Genomic DNA, 21,659 nt, shown 5'->3' on the forward strand with positions numbered 1-21,659 from the left:
AGGTTTCAGGCAGTCTTAACTAAGTACAGTCAACCCTCTGTATTGATGGACTTTTTATCCATGGATTCAAGCATCCACAGTTGGAAAATATTTTTTTAAATGTATAAATTCCAAAAAAGCAAAGCTTGATTTTGCCTTTTTATATAAGGGACATCATTTTACTAAGGCATTGTATCTAATAGGACTTGAGCATCCATGAATTTTGGTATCCATGGGGGATTCCTGGAACCAGCAGATACCAAGGGCCCACTATACATTAGGTCACTGGGCATCTTTTATTCTCTTCTGGGCTTATTTCAGAATTCACTGAAATGTAAAGCTATTCCATCATGGAGGTCTAAGCTGGTGGTTCCATGTTATGGCAAAGCATAACTGCATTGCTCTGGAGCCCTATCTCAGCACACTTTAGCAGCTGCCAAGAACTCCCTGTGTCCATGGCTGTCTTATTCTTTGCCAGGTACCTTTATTGTGTTACCTTGAAGCACCCTCAGAAATGTAACAAATGCATCTGCCAGGTGACCAGCATGCACCCCAACCTGTTTGAGCTCCCCATTGTCACAGTTAGCTTTGACAGCATTACTCCTTCCTGCCTTTGGTTTCAAAGGGGGGGGGGGCAAGGCAGTATTCACCACATTTCTAAGTTTACTCACACTCCTGTAAACCTTCTGCATGATTTCAGCTTGGATAGAAAGTGTGTAGTCCTAGCATCTTGCTTTAAAGTGCTTTTAAAAAATGTCCACAGGGGGACCACTTTACTGACTACCTGTTGAAAACTGGCTTAGCTCCTAAGAATATTATGGACACTGATGTTGAATTGACCAGGCAATCTCCCCACTTTCACAAAACACTTCTCCTATATAGGAATAAAAGCAAACTTTATTTTATAAGTTCAAATTAACAACCAGAGAATAGACTGATTTATCATTTAAGAAACCAGCTTTATTCCTTGTCCTGAGGGTATAAGAAAGAAAACTTACTGATAAAAGATCTGTTGATAGCCATTCCCCTCCTTTCAAACTCCCCAGAGAGAGGAGAGTCAGGTAGCAGCTCTGTACTATATTCCCCAGTGCAACATTAACAATAGTAACTTGGTGAATATCCTCAAGAATGTGGGCCTGTCTTGAGAGGCTTCATGCACTCCTTAAAAGCAGAAGTTCAAAGGCAAGAGGGGGAAGTAAGCTCCCTCCAGGGTGACTTAACTGGAAATTGGATGGTGGAGGGCAGAATAATAAAAGCAAGCTGTATCTTTTGTTGTTGCTGTAGAAGAGTAACCATGAGTTAATCAACCTTTGGGCTATACCAGACTGCAGGTGGAAATTATAATTCATTGCTCCTCGATTATAGAGCACATGTAGAAAACCAGCATATTAATGAGAATGCTAGACCAGGATTCTCTCCTACCATTTATCCACAGTAGGATTGGGAACATATTGCCTTTCAGATTTAGTTGGATTGCAATTCCCCTCATTTTTCAATATTAATTATATTGGCTAAGACTGTTGTAACTGTAGTACTGCAACTGCTTGAGATCCCTATTCCTTTTATAGAGTGAAAGTGTGTTAAACAGTCAAATGAGGATCATGGTCTGAAGTGCTAGAACTCAACATAAATTATCATCTGCTATTTGTGACATTTAAGTCTAAGAACAAGTATTTTGTTGCAAAGACATATATATGCCTTGGACTCTTCTCCTACACTGCTCTGACCCTCCACAATGTGAACTTCCAGCTATAATTACTCTGACATGTACAATGGAGGAAAATGTTGTGCGGTAGTAGGCATATAGAAACATAACAGGTATTTAAACTGAGGGCAAGTGAAACTTACTCTAATCAACAAAAACTGAAAATATTGAGTGCTAAAGGTACACACATAATAAGGATAACACAATGTTCTAAACTCTTTGGTAAAAGACAAAAGCAGCTTTAGATTCCTATGTAATTTTCTGAAGACCAAGTGCTCTGTTGGAGTGTAGTGCACAAAAAATTAAGGCAAGCAGACTATTTTTAAACTCTTAACTTCCATCTGTCACTACTAGCCCAACCCTTTAGTTTGCACTGTGCTGATATCAAATGTATACACAACCACTACCAAAGGCTTCCTTCTGTGCAAACACACATCCAAAATAGCTTGTTTGACAAGGGCTGCTCTGACTGATAGAGTGATATTTTCCAACAACTAGAAACAGCAGTTTTTTCTAATGTAGAGAGGTGCAGGAGCCATTTTGCTAGAAAGCTATACATCTCAAGAAGTCACACTGAACTTTCAAAAGGCTTTAAGAGGAAGGATGAACATCTTGTATAAAGCATGGAACCAGGAAGATATCACCAGGTCTGGAAGGTGGATTCTGCAGCAGCATTCAGCCTGGTCCCTGTGTTTTGTTTTTTTAAAACAGGAAAAACATATTTTCAAACCAACACAGTTTTTAGCCAGCCTTATTTTAAGAGTTTGTTCAATTCTTGCAGTAACTTCTTAGCAGCACTATTTTCTGGTTCAATTTTCAAGAGGCTGGCGATATCTGCTTTGCTGGATTTGTAGTTCTGGAAATAGAAAAAACATAAGGTGGGGTGCTGGTAGCAGTTAGAGTTCTTGCCTGACTTAATAATAATAATAACAATAATAATTTATTTATTTATTGCCTGCCCAATCACAAGGAATCCGGGTGGGTTACAGCAATAAAAATACAGAGAATTCTTAGAAATAAAGAACACGGACAATTGGAAGAATGAGGCTCCTCAATCAACAGAAAAATAAATAGCGTAGTGTCCTTTGATTGAAAGACATTTTAATGCCTTTGGCTACCTGGCCACTTCTTCTGCTCTTTCCTTTACCACCCCTGCTTGTAACGCCACATCAGTAAGTTATTCGGTTGTCATGTTTAATCTCAGGCAATATTCTGTCTTAATTTCTGAGCCCTCTAATGCCAACCCACAAACATTATGTAAATCCAGAATTTTGCCCAAAGCCAAATTGCACCCTGCCACTCATTTTCAACTTATCAGGCAATAACAATTGCCTGTGTATGGTGTCCACTTTTGTAAACTAACACTGTGGGGTTGCTATTTATTTGTTTTAAAAAATGGGGATTGGGATATGTTCTAATGTGTTAACCCACACTAGCAACTAGATAGAGAGCACAACAATTTCCTGCAGCTGCTAAAAGTCTATGTCCTTGCTCCCACTCTTCCTTAGGTGATGATCCAACACTCTTAGGACAGGGGTCGGCAACCCCCGGCCTGTGGGCCACATGCGGCCCGCCAAGGCTAGGGGACCGGCCCGCGCCCGGTGCTGCTGCCGCGGCGGCAATCGGCGGCAGCACCACGGCCTTGGGGGGGGCGCCAGCGTCCTCCCTCTCGCGCGAGCGGGTGGGGCCACTGGCCTCTTCCCTCTCGCGCGAGTCGCTGCTCGCGCGAGAGGCCAAAGGCGCCGGTTGCTCGCGCGAGAGGCCAAAGGTCTCTTGCGCGAGCGGGCGAGGCCTTTGGGGGGGCCGCTGGCCTCCTCCTTCCTGGACCTCTGCCTCCAGCAGGTGAGGGAAGGGAGGATAGGAAGGAAGGAAGGAGAGAGAGTGGAAGGGAGAGAAAGAAAGGGAGAAAGATAGGGAAAGAAGAAGAGATGGAAGGAAGGAAGGAGAGTGGAAAGGAGGGAAGGAAAGAAAGAGGTGTGGAGGGAGAGATGGGGAGAAGGGAGAATGAGAATGAGAAAGGAAGGGTGGGAGGAAAAGGAAGAGAGAGACGGATGGAAGGAAAGAAAGGAAGGAAGAGAGGTGGAGGGAGGGAGGGAAAGGGGAGAATGAGAAAGGGAGGGGGAAGGAAAAGGAAGAGAGAGATGGGTGGAAAGAAGGAAAGAGATGAAAAGAAGGAGAGAGAGTGGAAGGGATGGAAAGAAAAGAAAGAAAGAAAGAAAGAAAGAGCTGTGTGGAGGCAGAGATGAAGAGAAGAGAGCCAGGAATAAAGAAGAAAGGAAGGGGGAAATGAAGGCGAGAGGGATTGAAAGATGTGTGGAGGGAGAGATGGGGGAGGGAGGGAGGAAGACAGACATGAGGGAAAGGGGGATGTGAAGGGAGACATAGGGAAGGAAGGAAGGAGAAAGAGAAGGGGAGATGGGAAGGAAGAAGGGATGGACCTCTGCCTCCAGCAGGAAGGGAAAGAAGGAAGGAAGGAAAGAGGTGTGGAGGGAGAGATGGGGAGAAGGGAAGGGAGCTAGGAAGACAGGAGCGAGGGAAGGAAGAAGGAAAGGGGAAGAGAAAGGGAGAGGGAAATAAAGGAAGAGGTGGAATGGAGGGAAGGAAGAAAGGGGAAATAAAGGAAAGGGAGGAAGAAAGAGATGAATGGAAGGAAAGAAAGAAAGAGTAAAGGGGAGAGTGAGAGAGGGGGAATAAAGGAAATGGAGGAAGAAAGGCATGGAAGGGTAGTAAGAAGGTGAAAGGGAAATAGAAAGGGAAGAATAAGGAAAAGGGAGGAAGAGAGAGACGGATGGAAGGAAAAAGAGTGGGAGTGAGGGAAGGAAGTGGGAGAATGAGAAAAGGAGATGGAAGAAGGAAAAGGAAGGAAGAAAAGAGAATGAATGTGAGATGGGGGGTGGCAGGTCTGGCAAAGAGGGCCAGGCCTCTAGTGCTGGTGCCCGCCGTTGGCTTTTTTGCGGGCCCCTGACAGGGCCTGGGGCCCATCAGGGGCCCGGAAAGAGGGCGAGGCCTCCAGCGCTGGCCCCGCCCCTGGAGGGTGGAAGCTCCACCCCCAGTGTGTGGCACTGCCCCCGGAGGGTGGAAGCTCCACCCCCCGGCTTCGGCCCCCCAGTTGTCTGAGGGACAGAAACCCGGCCCCCGGCTCAAAAAGGTTGCCTACCCCTGCTCTTAGGATCTCCCTTACAAATGTCAATTCCTTTTCCAGCTTCTGGAAGAAAGGAGATTAGACTGGAAATACAAAATACATGCCTTAGAGTTGGCAAGGCAGCTGTTGCGGTGCAAAAAATAACAACTGAGGACTGGAAGCACAAACGGACCAAAAAGACACCTCCTTTTCCTGTTCCCTACAGTAATCACACAACTGCTTTAAGTAACAGTCTGATTAAAAGAAAAATGAAGGATGTGGTGCATTTGCAGAAGCTCTCTAAATGGGAGATTCTGCAAACAGATTAAATGTTTGAATAGACACGGACTTCAATAAAACATTTTTTTCAGACTCTGTTTTCTGTCTGCAAAATGTGTGGCTTCCCTTATAGTGCTATGAGAATAAAGCACAACTGGTAAAGTGTTCTGCATATTAAAAACAATGTAAGTAACCAGATTAATCTTAAAGAATTGGATGCTTTCAATACACTACCTCTCATGCACCTAAAATTCTAGGGTATTTCTTACCTTAAGTTCTTTGTATGCTTGTGCTCGTCTGTAAAATGCCTTGACATTCTTTGGATCGATCTGAAGAGCTTCTGAGCAATCCTGAATTGCTTCCTTGTACTGCTTTAGATTCAGGTAGCAAAGAGCCCTGGAATGTAGACAATAAGCAATAGATGAATTTGAAAACAGCAATTCTGAATTGAAATTATCTCATTCAAAAACTAAAAAGAATGGTGGCGCAAAGGATCCATTTTATTTTGAAAAACATGTCATGGAACCATCTGTGTGTCAAATTTGGCCTTTGGGCTAGAGGTTCCTTTTCTCTGGCTTGATTTAAGGGGGTAAGAGCATAAGCAGATAAATGCAGACTCCCTGCTTATTTTTTGAATGGCAGTGTCCAGCTCTCATTTAAGCAGGTATATTCAAAGGAGGAATAAAAGGATACAGGCATGAACATGTTGCACATAGAATCATAGTTGGAAGAGACCGCAAGGGCCATCCAGTCCAACCCCCTGCCATGCAGGAAATCTCAATCAAAGCATCCATGACAGATGGCCATCCAGCCTCTGTTTAAAAACCTCTAAGTAAGGAGACTCCACTACACTCTGAGGGAGTTTATTCCACTGTCAAACAGCCCTAACTGTTAGGAAATTCCTCCTAATGTTGAGGTGGAATCTTTTTTCCAATAGCTTGCATCCATTGCTCTGGGTCCTAGTCTATTCGGCAGCAGAAAACAAGTTAGCTCCCTCCTCAATATGACATCCACTCAAGTATTTAAACAGGGCTATCATATCACGCCTTAACCTTCTTTTCTCCAGGCCAAACATCCTCAGCTCCCTAAGTTGTTCCTCATAAGGCATGGTTTCCAGACCCTTCACCATTTTAGTCGCCCTCCTTTGGACACGTCCAATTTCTCAACATCCTTTTTAAATTGTGGTGCCCAGAACTGGACACAATATTCCAGGTGGGGCCTGACCAGAGCAGAATAGAGTGGCACTATTACTTCCCTTGATCTAGACACTATACTTTATTGATGCAGCCTAAAATTGCATTGGCCTTTTTAGCTGCTGTATCGCACTGTTGACTCATGCTCAATTTGGGGTCTACTTGGACTCCCAGATCCCTTTCACTCATAGTCTTTTTCAGTCAGGTGTCGCCCATCCTATATCTGTGCATTTCATTTTTCCGCCCTAAGTGCAGTACCTTACATTTCTCCGTGTTGAATTTCATTTTGTTAGCTTTGGCCCAGCTTTCTAATCTATTCAGGTCATTTTGAATTTTGATCCTGTCCTCTGGGGTATTAGCTACTCCTCCTAATTTGGTGTTATCTGCAAATTTGATACGTATACCCCCAATTCTGTCATCCAAGTCACTGATAAAGATGTTGAATAGCACTGGGCCCAGGACAGAACCCTGTGGGACCCTATTGGTCACTTCTCTCCAGGATGAAAAGGAGCCATTGTTGAGCACCCTTTGTGTTTGGCCAGTCAACCAATTACAAATCCATGTAACAGTTACGTTGTCTAGCCCACATTTTACAAGCTTGTTTGCAAGAATGTCATGGGGAACCCTGTCAAAAGCCTTACTGAAATCAAGATATACTATATCCACAGCATTCCCTTCATCTAACAAGCTGGTAAATCATCACTAAAATGTCCACAAACTCTTCTGTAGCTTTATGGACTAAAGGACAGATAAAACCTGGATTCAATGAAGTTCTCCAATATTCTGACACCCTTATGCATGGAATTTAATTTCCTGGTGTATGGGGTGTTGGTAACTTATATGTCACATAGTTATATGACCATTACCTGTTAGTGTAAGTTGCACATTCAAGCTTGTGGAGTTTTAAACTCTGTGTGTATTTTTCAACAGCTTTTTTATAATTGCCCTTCTTTACAAATTCATTTCCTTCTAGTTTCAATGCATTTGCTTGCTTCATTGTAGCAGCTGTAGGCACTGGAATTCATAATTCAAGAAAAACAGAACAATGTAAAAATGCTAACAGCAAATTAACACATTTGTTATGGGAGCGGGGCATACCATGAAAGTCTATCTAGCACTGGGTATTCTAGAGTATGAAATTACAACAATTAAAGGCAATTCATGATGTCACTTATTTTTCATTTTTAAAAAATCAAGCTATTTCCACTAATCATTATCAGGGTTTGAAGAGACAAATACCATTCAGCAACCCTATGACACCAGAACAGCCCATCTATTTCCATTATGAAGCAGCAGCAGAGAATCTCAGGATTTGTGAAAAGAATAAAAAGAATTCTAGTGTAATCTCTCACACCTGTACTAGGGATGAAAATAACTGTAGCTATTCATTTTCTAGCTTCAAAATTAGTTTCCTAACACACAAGAAAGCTGATTGGAAAGAATAATATGGAAGTGAGAATCTGGCACTGCTTTTATTCAGTATTTACACAACCCAAAATGTTTTGGGTAATTATTCTATGGAGAAGTACACTTGGCTTTTTTACATGAAAAATTATGGGCTTTGTTCAAAGAAACACCTTTTCTCCATGCAAAACAATACTGCTTCTTTTTGAAATGGGGACAGGGACTGTTTTGGGCATAGAAACACTGAACATTTCTTCCCCTGGGACTTATGGTTGGCTTGGATACTTCAAACAGGACTAGAATTTTTTAAAAAAAGAAGTTAGAAGACAAAATTCCAAACATATTAAGGAAACAAGCTGAAAGTAAAGTATCATGGGTTTCAGGTAGGAAGGAATGGGAGGATTGGTCAATACTATAAAGGCAACACCATGTGGTTCCCCATTCAGCCTGGGCAACAATGAAAATCAACCAACTACAGCTTCCGGTATGCTGATAATGTAAGGTTTTGGATGCCCTGTTTTTTGTTCTTATCCCGTAACAGCATCAGAACTACTCACCTTGATTTGTTACAGGTGCAGTATCATTCACTTTGTTTCCAGCAGGAGGTGGCTCCCACTTTTTCTGAGCAGAAACAGGAACAGTTGGGATTGGTGGTAGCTTCTGGCGCCACTGAAGGCCATCTTTGTCCAATAAAGCCTTGGTCATTCTAAAAAAGAAGATCTATTAAATTTAGCCAATTCCTGAGGATTACTTTTTCAAAAAGAGATAGTTAGCTGAGGGGGTGATGACCCCTGTTTCTCTGGCTATTTCTAGTGTGACGGGACAGAGAAGTATGGCTCAAAATGTGACTTGGGATAGACAGATGTTTCTTCTAAGGTCTCCTTATGTTTACTAAGGGAAGCATCCCTGGCAGCTATATATCTTGTACTAATCCCACTAGTTATGTGTACCAACCTCATGGACCTATACATTCATTGTACCATCAAGGGATCTGTCTGTGCTGAAACAGTTGCCTGCAGTGTCCCTTACACTGTTCACTGGGCCAAAGATCAATTAATAAACTTACTGGGCCACTTCTAGCAACTATTTTATTTATTTATTTTTATTTTGGAACTACAGCAGAAGCATAAAATCACAGTGATCTCACATCCTTTTGTGGCTAGAGAAGCAAAAGGTCACTCTCTTCTGCTATCATAAGTAAAGGAGAATGGCAAGGGTTGTCTATAGTGTTTCCATTGGACCTTGGGGGTACATGGAAAACCATGAGAATTCTGCTTTTTAACCATCAGAAACAGTGCAACAGGGAAGAGCTCCTAAACACATGCTGAGCTGTGAAGGAAAACAGGGACCCACCCATCCACATTTGTGCTTGTCTTCCTATTTAGCATAAGAGCAAAAAAAAAAAAAAAATGTTATCCCCTTGCTCTGGCAGAAGATGGGGTCACAGTAATAATTTTTGTCTGGCTAGTTAGGATTTGCTGATAGATAAACTGAACAATAAAGGATTTGTTTACACTATACAACTGCAGCACTTTTATTCCACTTTAACTGCCATGGTTCCATGCTATGGAATCCTGGGATTTGTAGTTTGGTGGCTTAGACTTCTCTTCTGCCCTCCCCTGGGCTACAACATTACAACTCTCTGGCAGAGAAATCTCTGTATCTCACAAAACCACAAATTCCAGGATTCCATAGCACAGAGCCAGGAAAATTAAATAGGTGAAACTGATATAATTGTGTAGTGTGGATACACGGACAGTTTCCAGTATTGAACTGGTTCACCTTAAATCTTTCATTTTTCTCAAGCCAGCTCCACTGGATGCTGCTCTGTTTCTGGGCACAAAGTGCTGCCTTTTGACCTATATAGCCATATACAGCTAAGGTCCGGATATCTGAAGGACTGTATTTTCCCTTATGAACCAGCATGTGATTTAAGATCTACTGAGGACGCTCTTCTCTCTGCCCCACCACCCTCACAGCTACATCTGTGGTGTACAGAGAAGGGGGCCTTCTCAGTAGTTGCCCCCAAAGAAGTAAGACTGGCATCCTCCCTGCTTCCTTTTCACAGGCAAGTATAGAATCTTTCTGTACAATCTTTCTGTTCCAATGCAAATTTGATGAGAGACTGCATAAGGCCAGTCTTACCTAAAAAATGTGCTGGATCTTTTGAATTATTGTTGTGCAATGTGTGTGTGTGTATGTGTTTAATGATGTATATTTTAATCTGATTTTAATTTTTTGAATCTCATGGTAACATTTGTGAATTTTTAACTATGTGTTTTCAATCTGTTCTAAGCCACTTTGAGTTCCAAACTGGGGTAAAGGCGAGATAGAAGTTAATATCATATTAACAACAACAGTAATACATGCTGTCAAATTTGATAAATGACACCAGGAAAAAGTCTAACATTTATGTTGTATGAAGAAAAAGAGTCTGGAGTGAAGTTACCTAGCAGACACAGTCAAAAATCAAATCATTCTTTTTGTTGCTATAACTGTCTAAAATAAGTCCATGTTTCTCTGTTTTTCTGCCCTTGACTCCATTCCACGCTTTATCAAATCCATGTAAGTAAAATTATGTACCTGTGTAAATCAAGATTGGTTAATTTAATCCTAACAATTTTCAGGATACACTTAGTTTACACAAAGAAAGGTTGCTGACAACTTTGAAATGCAGTAGCCCTTTGGGAAACTATAGATAAACCCACTATAATTCATGTCTCAAAGCTATCAAGTTAAATGTATGAATGTGGTCAACACAGTATAAATTATCCATTTCAATTTTCTTTAAACACAAAAGAGAACAAAATGGCTTACAGTACATACCCTTTATATATGTCCAAGATTTCAAGAAAAACTTTGATGAGCAACCTTGTTTGGTATAACCAGAATGTACCACAAAAACTACATTAAAATTGGACACACAGTTCTAAAGTTATACTGTTCTACATTTAGAACATATTAATTAAAACATACAACAGTTTAAAAGGACAAATAAGACATAGACATTTTAAAACAATCCACACATAAAATTCATCATTTAAAATCACAATTTAAAAATCAGTTGCTGCCAGTGTTACCGTATTTTCCGGCGTACAAAACTACTTTTTAGCCCAGGAAAATCTTCCCCAAAGTCGGGGGTCATCTTGTGCGCCGGAAAAAAAAAAAGCCAAGCCTGCCGGTGGGTCCTAAAGAGAGCCCACAGCAGCAAGCCTTCCGCATGGTGTGTCCCTTCCCTTCCCTTCCTCCCCTTTCTTCTTTCATCTCCTTCTTTCCTTCCTTCACCCTTTCCTTTCCTCCCTTCTTCCTTCCCCTTCCTAGGTTTCTCTCTCTTTCTTCACCATTTCCTTCCTTCCCTCCCTTTCTTTTTTCCCTCCTTCCTTCTCTCCCAGACTCCCTCCCTCCTTCCTTCCCTTTTCCCTCCTTTTCTTCTCTTCCTTTCAGGGACGTAGCCGGGGGGGGGGGGGGTTCTGGGGGTCCGGACCCCCCCCCTTCCATTAGAAAAATGAATGGTGTGTGCTGGTGCGCCGCCGCACTCAAGCCCCATTATAATGGTGGCACTTAGTCTGGACCCCCCCCCCTTCCTAAAATCCTAGCTACGTCCCTGTTCCCTTCCTTCCTTGCTCCCTCCCCCTCCTCCTGTCCTCCTTTTCCCGGGCGGTGGCATTCCTCTCTGGGGAGGGATGGCAGGAGGTCTTTCTACCTTCCCTCCTGACCTGGCTCAGTCCTTCCCAAGAGAAGGAGCAGAGGGTTTCCCACAATCTGCCTCTCCTTCTCCTCTTCCCTTCCCTTGTGTAGGATGGAGCCTTGTTTGGGGAAAGAAAGAGCTCCGGAGTCAGTTGGGAAGGAAGGACCCACTTTATGTTGCCAGGCAAAAACACACTGCAGCAATAATCCAATCTGAGACTGCATTAACTGCTCTGGCTCAGTGCTAGGGAATTCTGGGAAATGTAGTTTTGTGAGAGATTGAGCCTTCTCTGTCAGAGAGCTCTGGTGCCACAATAAACTCCAGTTCCCAGGATTCTCTAGCACTGGGTCAGGGCAGTTAAAGTGCTCTCAAACTGGACTATTGCTGCTGTGTTTGGACCTTTGTTTCTTTTCTTTGGCTAACTGGAGAGAAAAAGAAAAACAACAACTCTTGGCACGCAGAGAAACCTGCCAGGCTGCTCCTTAGGAGTCTGGCTGGAGGCTTTCTTTCTTTCTTTCTTTCTTTCTTTCTTTCTTTCTTTCTCACATGCCTCTCATGGTGTATCTACACCGTAGAAGTAGAATGTGCCATCCACTTTAATTGTCATGGCTCCATCCACACAGAAGCATAGGATTTGTAGTTTGGAGCAGCCCTCCCCCCCCCCCCCCATTCTTTGGACAAAGAAGGCAAAAGACCTTATAAAACTACAAATCCTAGGATTCCAATAGGATGGAGCAGCGGCTCTTAAAGTGGCGTCAAACTGCATTAATTCTACATTGTAGATGCACCAAGAAGAAGGGCAGGAGGAATTGCTGAGGCGGGTGAAATAATGTTGTGTATGCTGTTATTTCAAAAGTAGAACACACTCCTTCCTTGGAGTGTACTGGAGTCTCCTTCTTTGGAGGTCTTTAAGCAGAGGCTGGATGGCCATCTGTCAGGGATGCTTTGATTGTGATTTCCTGCATGGCAAAAGAAGGGGGTTGGACTGGATGGCCCTTGGGGTCTCTTCCAACTCTAGGGACATTATCACAAGGCCAAGCCAGCTGGTTGAGTCCTAAAGAGAGCTTGCAGCTCCCCTGACTCAGGAGAAGGCAGCCAGCTAGCTTGGGCCTTCCTCTTTCTCCTCCTCTTTCCCTCTTCTTTTTCTTCTTCTCCTCCTCCCCTTCTTCTTTTTCTTCCCCTCTTCCTCTTCTTCTTTCTCCTCCTCCTCCTCTTCTCCCCCTCTTCTTTTTCTTCCCCTCTTACTTTTATTCTTTCTCCACCTCCTCCTCTTCTTCCCCTCTTCCTCTTCCTCCTCCGCTTCTTCTTTCCCTCTTCCTCCTCTTCTTTTTTCCTCTTTTTCCTATTCTTCTTCTTCTTTCTCCTCCTTTTCTTTTCTCCTTTTCCTTTTTTCTCCTTCCCCCTCATTCTCCTCTGCCGCTGCTGCTACTGTTATTGTGTGCCTTCAGCTCCTTTCTGACTTATCATGGAAGAGAGGGGTGGTCTTATACAGTGAGTATATCCCAAACACTCTATTTTAAGTTGTAAAGTTGGGGGTCGTCTTATACGCCTGGTCGTCTTATACACCGGAATATACGGTAATTTGATTCATTTCGATGACAGTGGTGCTAAGTACAGATTTGGACTCACACAATAGTGTCTGGCCATCTTATTGCATCAACTACCATATTATTATATCAACTCCACCAGACATGCAGTTGTAAGAGAGAATACTGGTGTCATTTACATGTTAGTTCACATGCATGGTTTGGGAGAGCCACTCAACCCAACAATTTGTCAGGCACATATAAGTACCAGGGATCCACAATTCCACTGGAGAGGACAAGTTTCCCTCCAAAGCAGAAGTGGAACCTAAAAATATGACAACCTTAGTTAGCATCAACCTTTTTCAAGTGACTGGAAGGCATAGGAAAGAATAGTGACCTCCCACTGTAACTAATGACAAAAACACCAGATGGCTTAGACTATGGGAGGCATCCTGGTGTCAGCCTGGTGTTCTTGATTACAACTCCCATAAGCCACAGCCAGCATTACTAATGTTTCAGAATAATAGGATTTGTAGTCTAAAGCACTCAGTAGGTGACGAGTTGCCTAAGTCCCACTTTAAATCTATCTTTCTGAGTGGGTGCAGCACCTCATTGAAATATTGAATAGCCTGCTGTGGTTGGAAACTCACTAGCAGGATGTGATAGACAGACAGTTTGTCTTTAATTGGGAATCAGAGCCATGATGCCCCTCAAGTGTAGATATCCCATTTCTAAACCTAGCCAACAGGAATAGAAACAAGACATCCTAAATTATCAAGCATTGTAAGCCACTTACAATAAATTATCCAGAGGTACATTACATATACATCCAAACATGGTAAGAATGACCTCTGATATAGTTTAGGGATTTCTATGCATTAAACGAAAGCACAGAGCAAAGGATTACCTATTGACGCCATCATGTGCAGCCTGTACAGAACAATCAATCTGTAATACAGTTTTGTAGTCCACATAGGCTAAATTGTACCTCTCGAGAGCTTCATAGGCTGCTGCCCGCCTCAGCAGGGGTTTGAAGGCAAAGGGGACAAGCTCCAGGGCACTAAATTAGCAGAAAGGAAGGGAAAAAAGTCATTGGATCATTAAAGTTAAGCAGCAGAATTTGCAATGCTAAAACTCAGTGAAAGTGAGTTGACCCATTTATCCAAATTTCTGATTAACAATTTTGATCTCTAATGGGCTAAACCAGTGGTTTCTAACTGTTGGCACTGGTCATTAAAAAAGCTGTTGTGGTGGATGTGGTCAATAGTTTACTAAAAGGGAAGCATCTAAGTACAAAGGAAAGTTAACTGGATCAAGAACCTGAATAAGAGACAAAGAAGGAGTCTGGCCTCCAAAATACAAAAAAGCTGCTTTGAACCCATGATTCCACTCCCAGATCTGTTTCACAGAAGTCAAATTGGTAAAACTTAAGAGACAAGTACAATTATAGAATCATAGAGTAGCTTGACCAAGAAACTGAGTACAAAGCAGAAGTGGTGTCCAAACCCAAATTGCCAAATCACATATTCTACTTCCCATAAACTACAGCAAAATACTAATTTCACACATGCAAACTGGTTATACTAAAAAAAAAAAGCTACACAAGACAAATACAAAACCTAAAACAAACAAGCAAACAACCCCCCCCCCCAGAAAAACAAAAACACAGAGCAATAAACAGGCTGAGAGCGTGCAACGTGCCTAAGATCACCCAATGGTTTTTCAAAGCCTAGTCTTCCAGAATCTCATTACATCATGCTGGCTCTGTCATGAAACAGTTACTGTCCTACATTTCATTGTAATGTAAAACATTCTCTGGTTTGTGGTAAAATCAGAGCTTTCCATGACTCAATTTTTCGTATGTAAAATAACTGATCTTGGATAGATTTCCATCCATATTTCAAAGTATCTACAGTATTTAAAATATGTGCATGCTACCTTCCTTTCTGAAAAGGGCTTGCAAGGTGCTGACAGATTACAGAAGAAAACAAAAACACAGCAATGAAAATGAAATAAATCCTGTTTATTATAGAGATGGGTTTTGCATGCAACGAGATAACACTGTATGGTCTTTTCCCATTTTCCAGTTTTTGTGAAATAAAGCATTTAACTGATAGAATTATTCTCCACTAACAATTACAAATAAAAGCTCTTTTCCTGTCATGCAGCTACAATGGCACAAGACTTGCACTGTTACAAATAATTTCCTACATTTCTAAAGCTAGGTCTCATTCTTTACACTCACTAAAGTGGACCCTCTACATTCACTGGGGTTAGGGGCACAGGACCCCCATGAAAGTGGAAAAACTGCAAATAAAAAAACTGAGAGAATATCTTTCTAGGAATCTCTAGGAACTCCAGGACAATTCTGTGGTCCAGATCTGCCAGAAGGTGTCCATGAAATTGCGCTGGAGGACCTACAAATGTCTAGAGAAGTGTTCTCTCTAGGAATCTCTAGTTCCCCCAGCATGACTTTGACAACAGTTGACAACAATCATGCTGGAGGACACAGAGATTCCTAGAGAGAACATATTAATCAAAAATGTGAATAGTCCAATCAACAAAAGACAAAACTGTAAATGTGGAGTGCTGACTGTACTTCTATTTTAAGCCAGTAGGTTAAAAGCTAAAAGTACAATCCAACACGCTTACCTGGATTGTAAGTGTTAACACAATGGCCCCTAAAAATTCACAGAACTGTGCTGAAAAAGAAAGGCAGGGTTCTGGCTTAGCTGCCAAGGTTTGTATACTGCTGAACCTTGGGCAGGAAATCCTGCTTGCATGAAATCCACAGCAGTAATCATACTTGCCACTAGCTAGGGATAATAAGGTCCAAAACACACTGCAGAAATAATCCAGTCTGAGACCGCTCTAATTGCCCTGGGAATTGTGGTTTATTGTGGCACCAGAGCTCTCTTTGACAGAGAAGGCTAAATGTTCCACAAAAATACACTTCTCAGAACTCCCTAGCATTGAGCCAGGGTAGTTAAAGTGGTCTCAAACTGAATTATTTCTGCAGTGTGTTTTGGAGCTAAGTCACCTCTACTTATGACTGCCAGTCTTATCTTGCCCTCAAGTACTTTTAGCAACTTCACCAGAATATATCCCTACTTCTAGCCAGAAGAGATAACAACACAATCCCCCTCCCCACTGATAAGGAACTATTGAGAGGTATGTTACTAGTCAGTGTAAGTGCCTCGGTTCTTCTGACTTGGGAAGGAATCCTTCATCTTCTGAACAGTAAGCCCTGCCCATATTTCACATGCATGGCTGCAGAGCCTGGAAAATTTACAATTTGTTACCTGATTGAAAGAGCAGCTACTTACTCAGAACAATCCTTAATGCACAGACTACAGTTCCCATCCTTCAAATAGCATGCAGCACGATTGGAATAAAGAACACTTTTCTCTTCTGCATTTGCATCCCCTGTGCATAAAGGCAAGCAGTCATCAAGTCAGATACAAAAATATTGTTGAGAAAGCATTATTGGTACTAGCAAGATAGAATGGGGTTGGGAGCCACTTTCTTTATGTGGTATTTTCTGCTGCCTACTTCCACCTTCAAGTCTAACAATTATTATGAAAATTGAGATCCTAAGTGGGGAAAATAAATAGGCTGGCTTAATGACACAATTAAGATAGATAGATTAATGTTCATTTTATTCCTACAAAAGAATACACTTTTTCAAGAATCCAAGCTTGTCAAAAACATTCCTAATTTGAACCTGTTTTGTAAGCTGCTCTCTCCCTATTCTTGTACTGTCCTAAATCTGCACTCCTGTTCCTGTTCTTATTATATTACAGGCCTCCCTCCATTCTCACAGTCTTTGGATCCGTGTCCCTTGCTTATGCGTGAAGGACAAACAGAGGGAGAATGAATGGGGTGTGTGTTTGCATCGTGCACCAGCACATACCCGCCCCTATATTCAAGCCAATGGGGCTTGAATATAGGTGAAACTCTGTTTTCATGAAAGGATCCAGAAAAAGGAGGGGTGACTGTATTATGCTAGCTTTCATTCTAGGAGTTTAAAGAAGTTGTTCATTGTCTCCCTCCCCTGCCAACCATTTCATCACCAAGCAGCACAGTGAGGTAGGTAGGCAGTCCCAAATTTACCCAGAGGGAACATAAGAGGAATTCAGGGAATGGCCAGATATTAATGGAAGTGCATATATTTTACATGCAGATTCTATATCTGGCATCTGTCTGAAATCCAGAGTATTACAAGAGACTGACCAGAAAATACAAGCTAGATGGACCAACGGTTTGACTCTGTATAATGTAAATTCTTACTTTCTAAAATTCAGTCCAACCCAGTGTAGCACACTAAAACCGTTCAGACATTCATTTGAACACATTCATCTGAACTGGTTGGATGGTACTTAAGTCCCATCTGAACCCCTCAATGTAAGTTAGACCTTCATTTACTGAGCATAAAATCTTCAAGAGGGATTTGTAACTGTATTTTGCTGGATGCGTTTACAGACATTGGAAGGGGTGGCACTTATGTGCATGCTCCTGTCTCTTTCTCCAGTTTTTGCTCCATGCATAGTCAGATGGAGAACCAAATAGGGCTAGCAACTCTCACACCTTCCTGGATGTACCTGAGGTCATCCCTATTAGTAAATTTCAGCTGAAGAACAGGATATGCATGCTATCTATCAAAAATGAAAAGTACATGTGTATGTAATGTTTGCCATATTCCACTCAAAACACATGTCATCAGGGACTCAATTGCTGCTCCTATATATTTTTAAAACTAAACTTGGATAAACCAGTGCCTCAGTATGCCATCCCTTTGCCTGTCATCCTTGACAGGCAGCTAACATATGTACTTTTATATCAACTATTGATACTCAACTATTAATACTCTTTAGTTAGTATCAAAGGTGCTAAAAGTTCTATCTACCTACTGATTCTACAGACTAACAAGGCAATATGTTTGTATTGATACTTAAGTAAGAAAAAATATTATCAAAAATATAACTCAGAGGCTATGTGATGCCCAAACCACTGAGGGAAAGCCATCATGTGCTTTTTAAAAAAAGCTTTTCTAGTGCCCAGTTAAAAGTGAACATTAAATCATTATTAAGCATCCTTGTCCTATATAATAGACATTGGCAATTACATAAAGACCAACACAGTAGACATCATTCCATAAAGGCACAGACATGCCTTTTTAAAAAAGTCTGGGGCCCAATGCTGGGACCCCCATTTCAGGATGTTTTGTGCTCTTCAATCAGAAGTCTGCCACTATTTGTATCCAAAGTAATTCAGAAGCTGCAAAGAATGTAGGAGGAAATAGGTCAAAGGCAGAAATCAGTTAAAAGACCTTCTCTCACCTTAAACCCAGAAGGAATTCAAGAAGGCAGAAACGAAACAGAAAGCAGTTAAATGAGCTATAGTCATACTGAGTAAGAGCAGTACAAAAGAAACGAAACTGACAGTCCTTCAAGTAGGCTGTCTGGCTCCTATCAGACCTGACTCTTTTCTGTCAGTAACCCAAGCTCCCTCATTGTGACACACTTACTGCAGCAGAATGCTTGCTGACATAATAAGTCTATGGCTGTAGAGGAGGTTTCAGAGGCTATCAGTAACTTTAAGACCAAGCCATTATGAAGACCTAAATCTCCTACTTGTACACCCATTGCAACCTGCCACATTTGGTATATGTACTCTATGGGTTACCACCTCCAGGAATATGTAGTGTGACAAAATATGCTATTCCAGATTAATCCAGAGGATCATAACACACCTCTGCTCTACCTGAGAAGCTGGGGAAAAGCACAGAGCACCCCAAACCAGCTGATGGGATGGAGTTTTTATATTCTGCCATCAGGTACTGTTTTAAAATATTCTAGGTACCTACATATGTGGAGAGTTAAGGGCATCCTTCTGGGATGTACTTGGGCATTTACAATTGATAGTCCTCAAGTCACAATCTGGTCCTGTAACACAAGGTCTTCTTCATCAACACACAAAGGCTTTGTGGTGTCTAAGGATTAATTCTATTACAGTTGCCTCTCTTTTTTGGGGGGGATCCATTCTGCCCCCCACTCGTTAAAATGAAAAATCGCAACTATTCAAGCCCCATTGGCTTGAATGGCCACGTACTCCATTTTTGTCCCTTAGTGCTTGCCATTTGCAAAAGACCGAGGGACATGAATGTCAAGACCACAAATGCCAAGGGACAAGTGTAATTCTAGAAGTGTCAATATAAAAACAATGTTAGTCTGTAGAATCGGAGATATAGAGAGATTTTGTGCACCTTTGAGACTAAGAGAAAGAAAGAAGTTGATAGCATGAGCTTTCGTAGACAAAAGTCTATTTCCTCAGATGCTTATGGTCCATGTGCAGACTTTAGTGTATGGAAGTTCATGCTGCCAACTTGTTTCCTTCAGTTAGTCTCAAAGGTGCTACAAGATCTCTCTTTCTCTCTCTCTCTATATATATATTTGACTTTATCTGGGAAATCCTTGGTTGAGATATAGTGAATCTATGCAGTATTAAGTCAAGTGAATGCTCCATCCCGTTCATATCTATTGCAACTGGTTTTTTCATCCTGGAGAGAAGTGACCAGTGGAATGCCACAGGGTTCTGTCCTGGGCCTAGATTCAACATCTTTGTCAATGACTTGGATAAAGGAATAGAGGGCATGATGTTCAGATTTGCAGATGACACCAAATTAGGAGTGGCAAATACCCTAAGGAGAGGATCAAAATTCAAAATGGCCTTAATAGACTAGAAAGCTGGGTCAAAACTAATAACAAAATGAATTTCAACAGGGAGAAATGTAAGGTACTGCACTTAGGCAGAAAAAATGAAATGCATAGATATAAGATGGCTTGACATGTGAAAAAGATCTAGGAGTCTTAGTAGACCACAAATTGAACATGAATCAACAGAGTGATGCGGCAGCTAAAAAGGCCAATGCGATTCTAGACTGTATCAACAGAAGTATAGTCTTGATCAAGGGAAGTAATAGTACCACTGTATGCTGCTTTGGTCAGGCTTCACCTGTTCAGCTGTGGGCACCACATTTCAAAAAGGATGTTCAGAAGCTGGAGCATGTCCACAGGAGAGCAAACAAAATGGTGAAAGGTTTGGAAACCATGCCCTGTGAGGAGAGACTTAGGGAGCTGGATATGTTTAGCCTGGATAAAAGAAGGTTAAGGCCCTGTTTAAAGAAAAGATGTCATATTGAGGCTGGAGCAAGCTTGTTTTCTGCTGCTCCAGAGAATAGGACCTGGAACAATGGATGCAAGCTCCAGGAAAAGTGATTCCACCTCAACATTAGGAAGAATGTTTTGATAGTAAGAGGTGTTGGAGAATGGAATATGCTGCCTGAGAATGTGGTGTAGTCTCCTCCTTTGGAGGTTTTTAAACAGACGCAGGATGGCCATCTGCCACAGGTGCTTTGATTGTGAGTTCCTGCATGGCAGAATGGGGTTGGACTGGATGGCCCTTGGGGTCTCTTTTAACTCTTATGATGCTATGAAATCTCTAGAAGCCTTTCATAGCCAGAGTGAAATCCTTTCAACAGAAGAGGCTGGTAGTCAAGTGTAAAGCTTCACACTTGGAACTTAACCCAGGCTGGTATGCAACCCCTGACACCCCAAATCCAGGCTTCTCCCCTGCGGAGATTCCCCTTGTGATCCAGATCTTGTGGTCTTCCTTGATGCTCCTTGAGAGCTGTTTAGAGAGCGCCACAAAGGCCTTCGATGCCAACCACAGAGGCTGGCGCAATGTCAGAAACAAGCTATTCTAGAACATGGCCATATTGGCCAACAAGCCCACAAAGAGCTATGGATGCCGGCTGTGGAAGCCTTGGACTTCACCCTGGCCTTTCGGGGCTTTGCAAACTGTAAAGTGAGACACTAAAAAGAAAACACAGCCGTTGGAGAAGGAGCAGCAAAGACTGACAAGGCCAGAGTTTGTAAGGAACATAACACAGTGTGCCTCTAAGGAAATCTAAGGACTCACCTGGGCTGCAGAATTAAAGCAGTTTGACACCGCTTTAACTGCCAAGGCTCAGGGCTGTGGAATTCTGGGATCTGTAGTTTTGTGAGGTCTTTAGACTCCTCCGGTGCCACCACAGACTGCAACCCCCAGCAAGGAGCCATGGCCATTTTAAAGCGGTGTCAAACCGGATTATCCCTGTGGTGTAGATGTAGGCTTTTTGAGGAGAGGAGGAGGGCCAGGACTGAGCCGGTCTAGGGCCAAGTCTGCAGCGTGTTCTGGACCTAAGGAGATCCCTCCCGGCTCCCCTTCTCCTCCTGGGCCTGGGCTGGGGCTGTACCTGCGGCTTCCAGTAACTCCAAGGCCCGGCCGTAGAGCGCGGCCGCCTGGCTGTACTGTCCGTTGCGGAACTGCTGGTTCCCGGCTTCCTTCAGGGACGACGCCTGGGAGGCCGGAGCCATGGAGAGGCCGGAGAAGAAGAAGAAGAAGAAGAAGGGACCTTCTCGCTCTCTCTGGCCTCCAGACTCGGCTGGAAAGAGGGGCGGACGCTCCTCCGGCTCCTCCTTTTGCCTCACTGGGAGGAGAAGGAGAAGGAGGGCCTCTTTACTGTGGATGCATCCAGACTGGGGAAATAACCCGCTTTGGCAGCGCTTTAACTTGTTGTCTCACTCTTTGCTATGGAATTCTGGGACTATATCCACAGATTCTGCATCCACATTAAAAACACCCCCCCCCCCCAATCCTAAAAGCAACCCTTGGTTTTGCCACTTTATATAAGGGACACCATTTTACTATGCCAGTGCATATA

At 42.6% G+C, this 21,659-nt stretch overlaps 1 protein-coding gene across 2 annotated transcripts; it reads right to left on the bottom strand.

Annotated features, from left to right (window-relative positions):
• Window positions 1-858: 858 nt before the first annotated feature.
• On the bottom strand, window positions 859-21,416 carry TOMM34 (translocase of outer mitochondrial membrane 34). 2 transcript variants are annotated; one of them, XM_089513941.1, is made up of 7 exons: window positions 21,192-21,416; window positions 16,222-16,321; window positions 13,884-13,955; window positions 8,239-8,387; window positions 7,144-7,291; window positions 5,354-5,480; window positions 859-2,540 (listed from the first exon to the last, which is right to left on the bottom strand). In XM_089513941.1, exons 1-7 carry the CDS (start codon window positions 21,310-21,312, stop codon window positions 2,436-2,438), a joined length of 822 nt encoding a protein of 273 aa, XP_089370067.1. In that variant the 5' UTR covers window positions 21,313-21,416; the 3' UTR covers window positions 859-2,435. The 2 variants fall into 2 exon arrangements, with proteins under 2 accessions (XP_089370067.1, XP_089370066.1); XM_089513940.1 differs by having other exon boundaries at window positions 13,803-13,955; window positions 21,192-21,415.
• Window positions 21,417-21,659: the final 243 nt, after the last annotated feature.

Source organism: Sceloporus occidentalis, unplaced genomic scaffold (assembly GCF_023333645.1).
Source record: "Sceloporus occidentalis isolate IW3139 unplaced genomic scaffold, rSceOcc1.0.p SCAF_3, whole genome shotgun sequence".
Lineage (NCBI taxonomy): Eukaryota > Metazoa > Chordata > Lepidosauria > Squamata > Phrynosomatidae > Sceloporus > Sceloporus occidentalis.

Coding starts and splice junctions, on each gene's coding strand:
- TOMM34 (XM_089513940.1), bottom strand. CDS start 21,312: ATGGCTCCGGCCTCCCAGGCGTCGTCCCTGAAGGAAGCCGGGAACCAG. Junction 7,292..8,238: donor TGCACCTGTAACAAATCAAG/GTGAGTAGTTCT, acceptor TATGAATTCCAG/TGCCTACAGCTGCTACAATG. Junction 2,541..5,353: donor AAGCATACAAAGAACTTAAG/GTAAGAAATACC, acceptor TTCTATTTCCAG/AACTACAAATCCAGCAAAGC.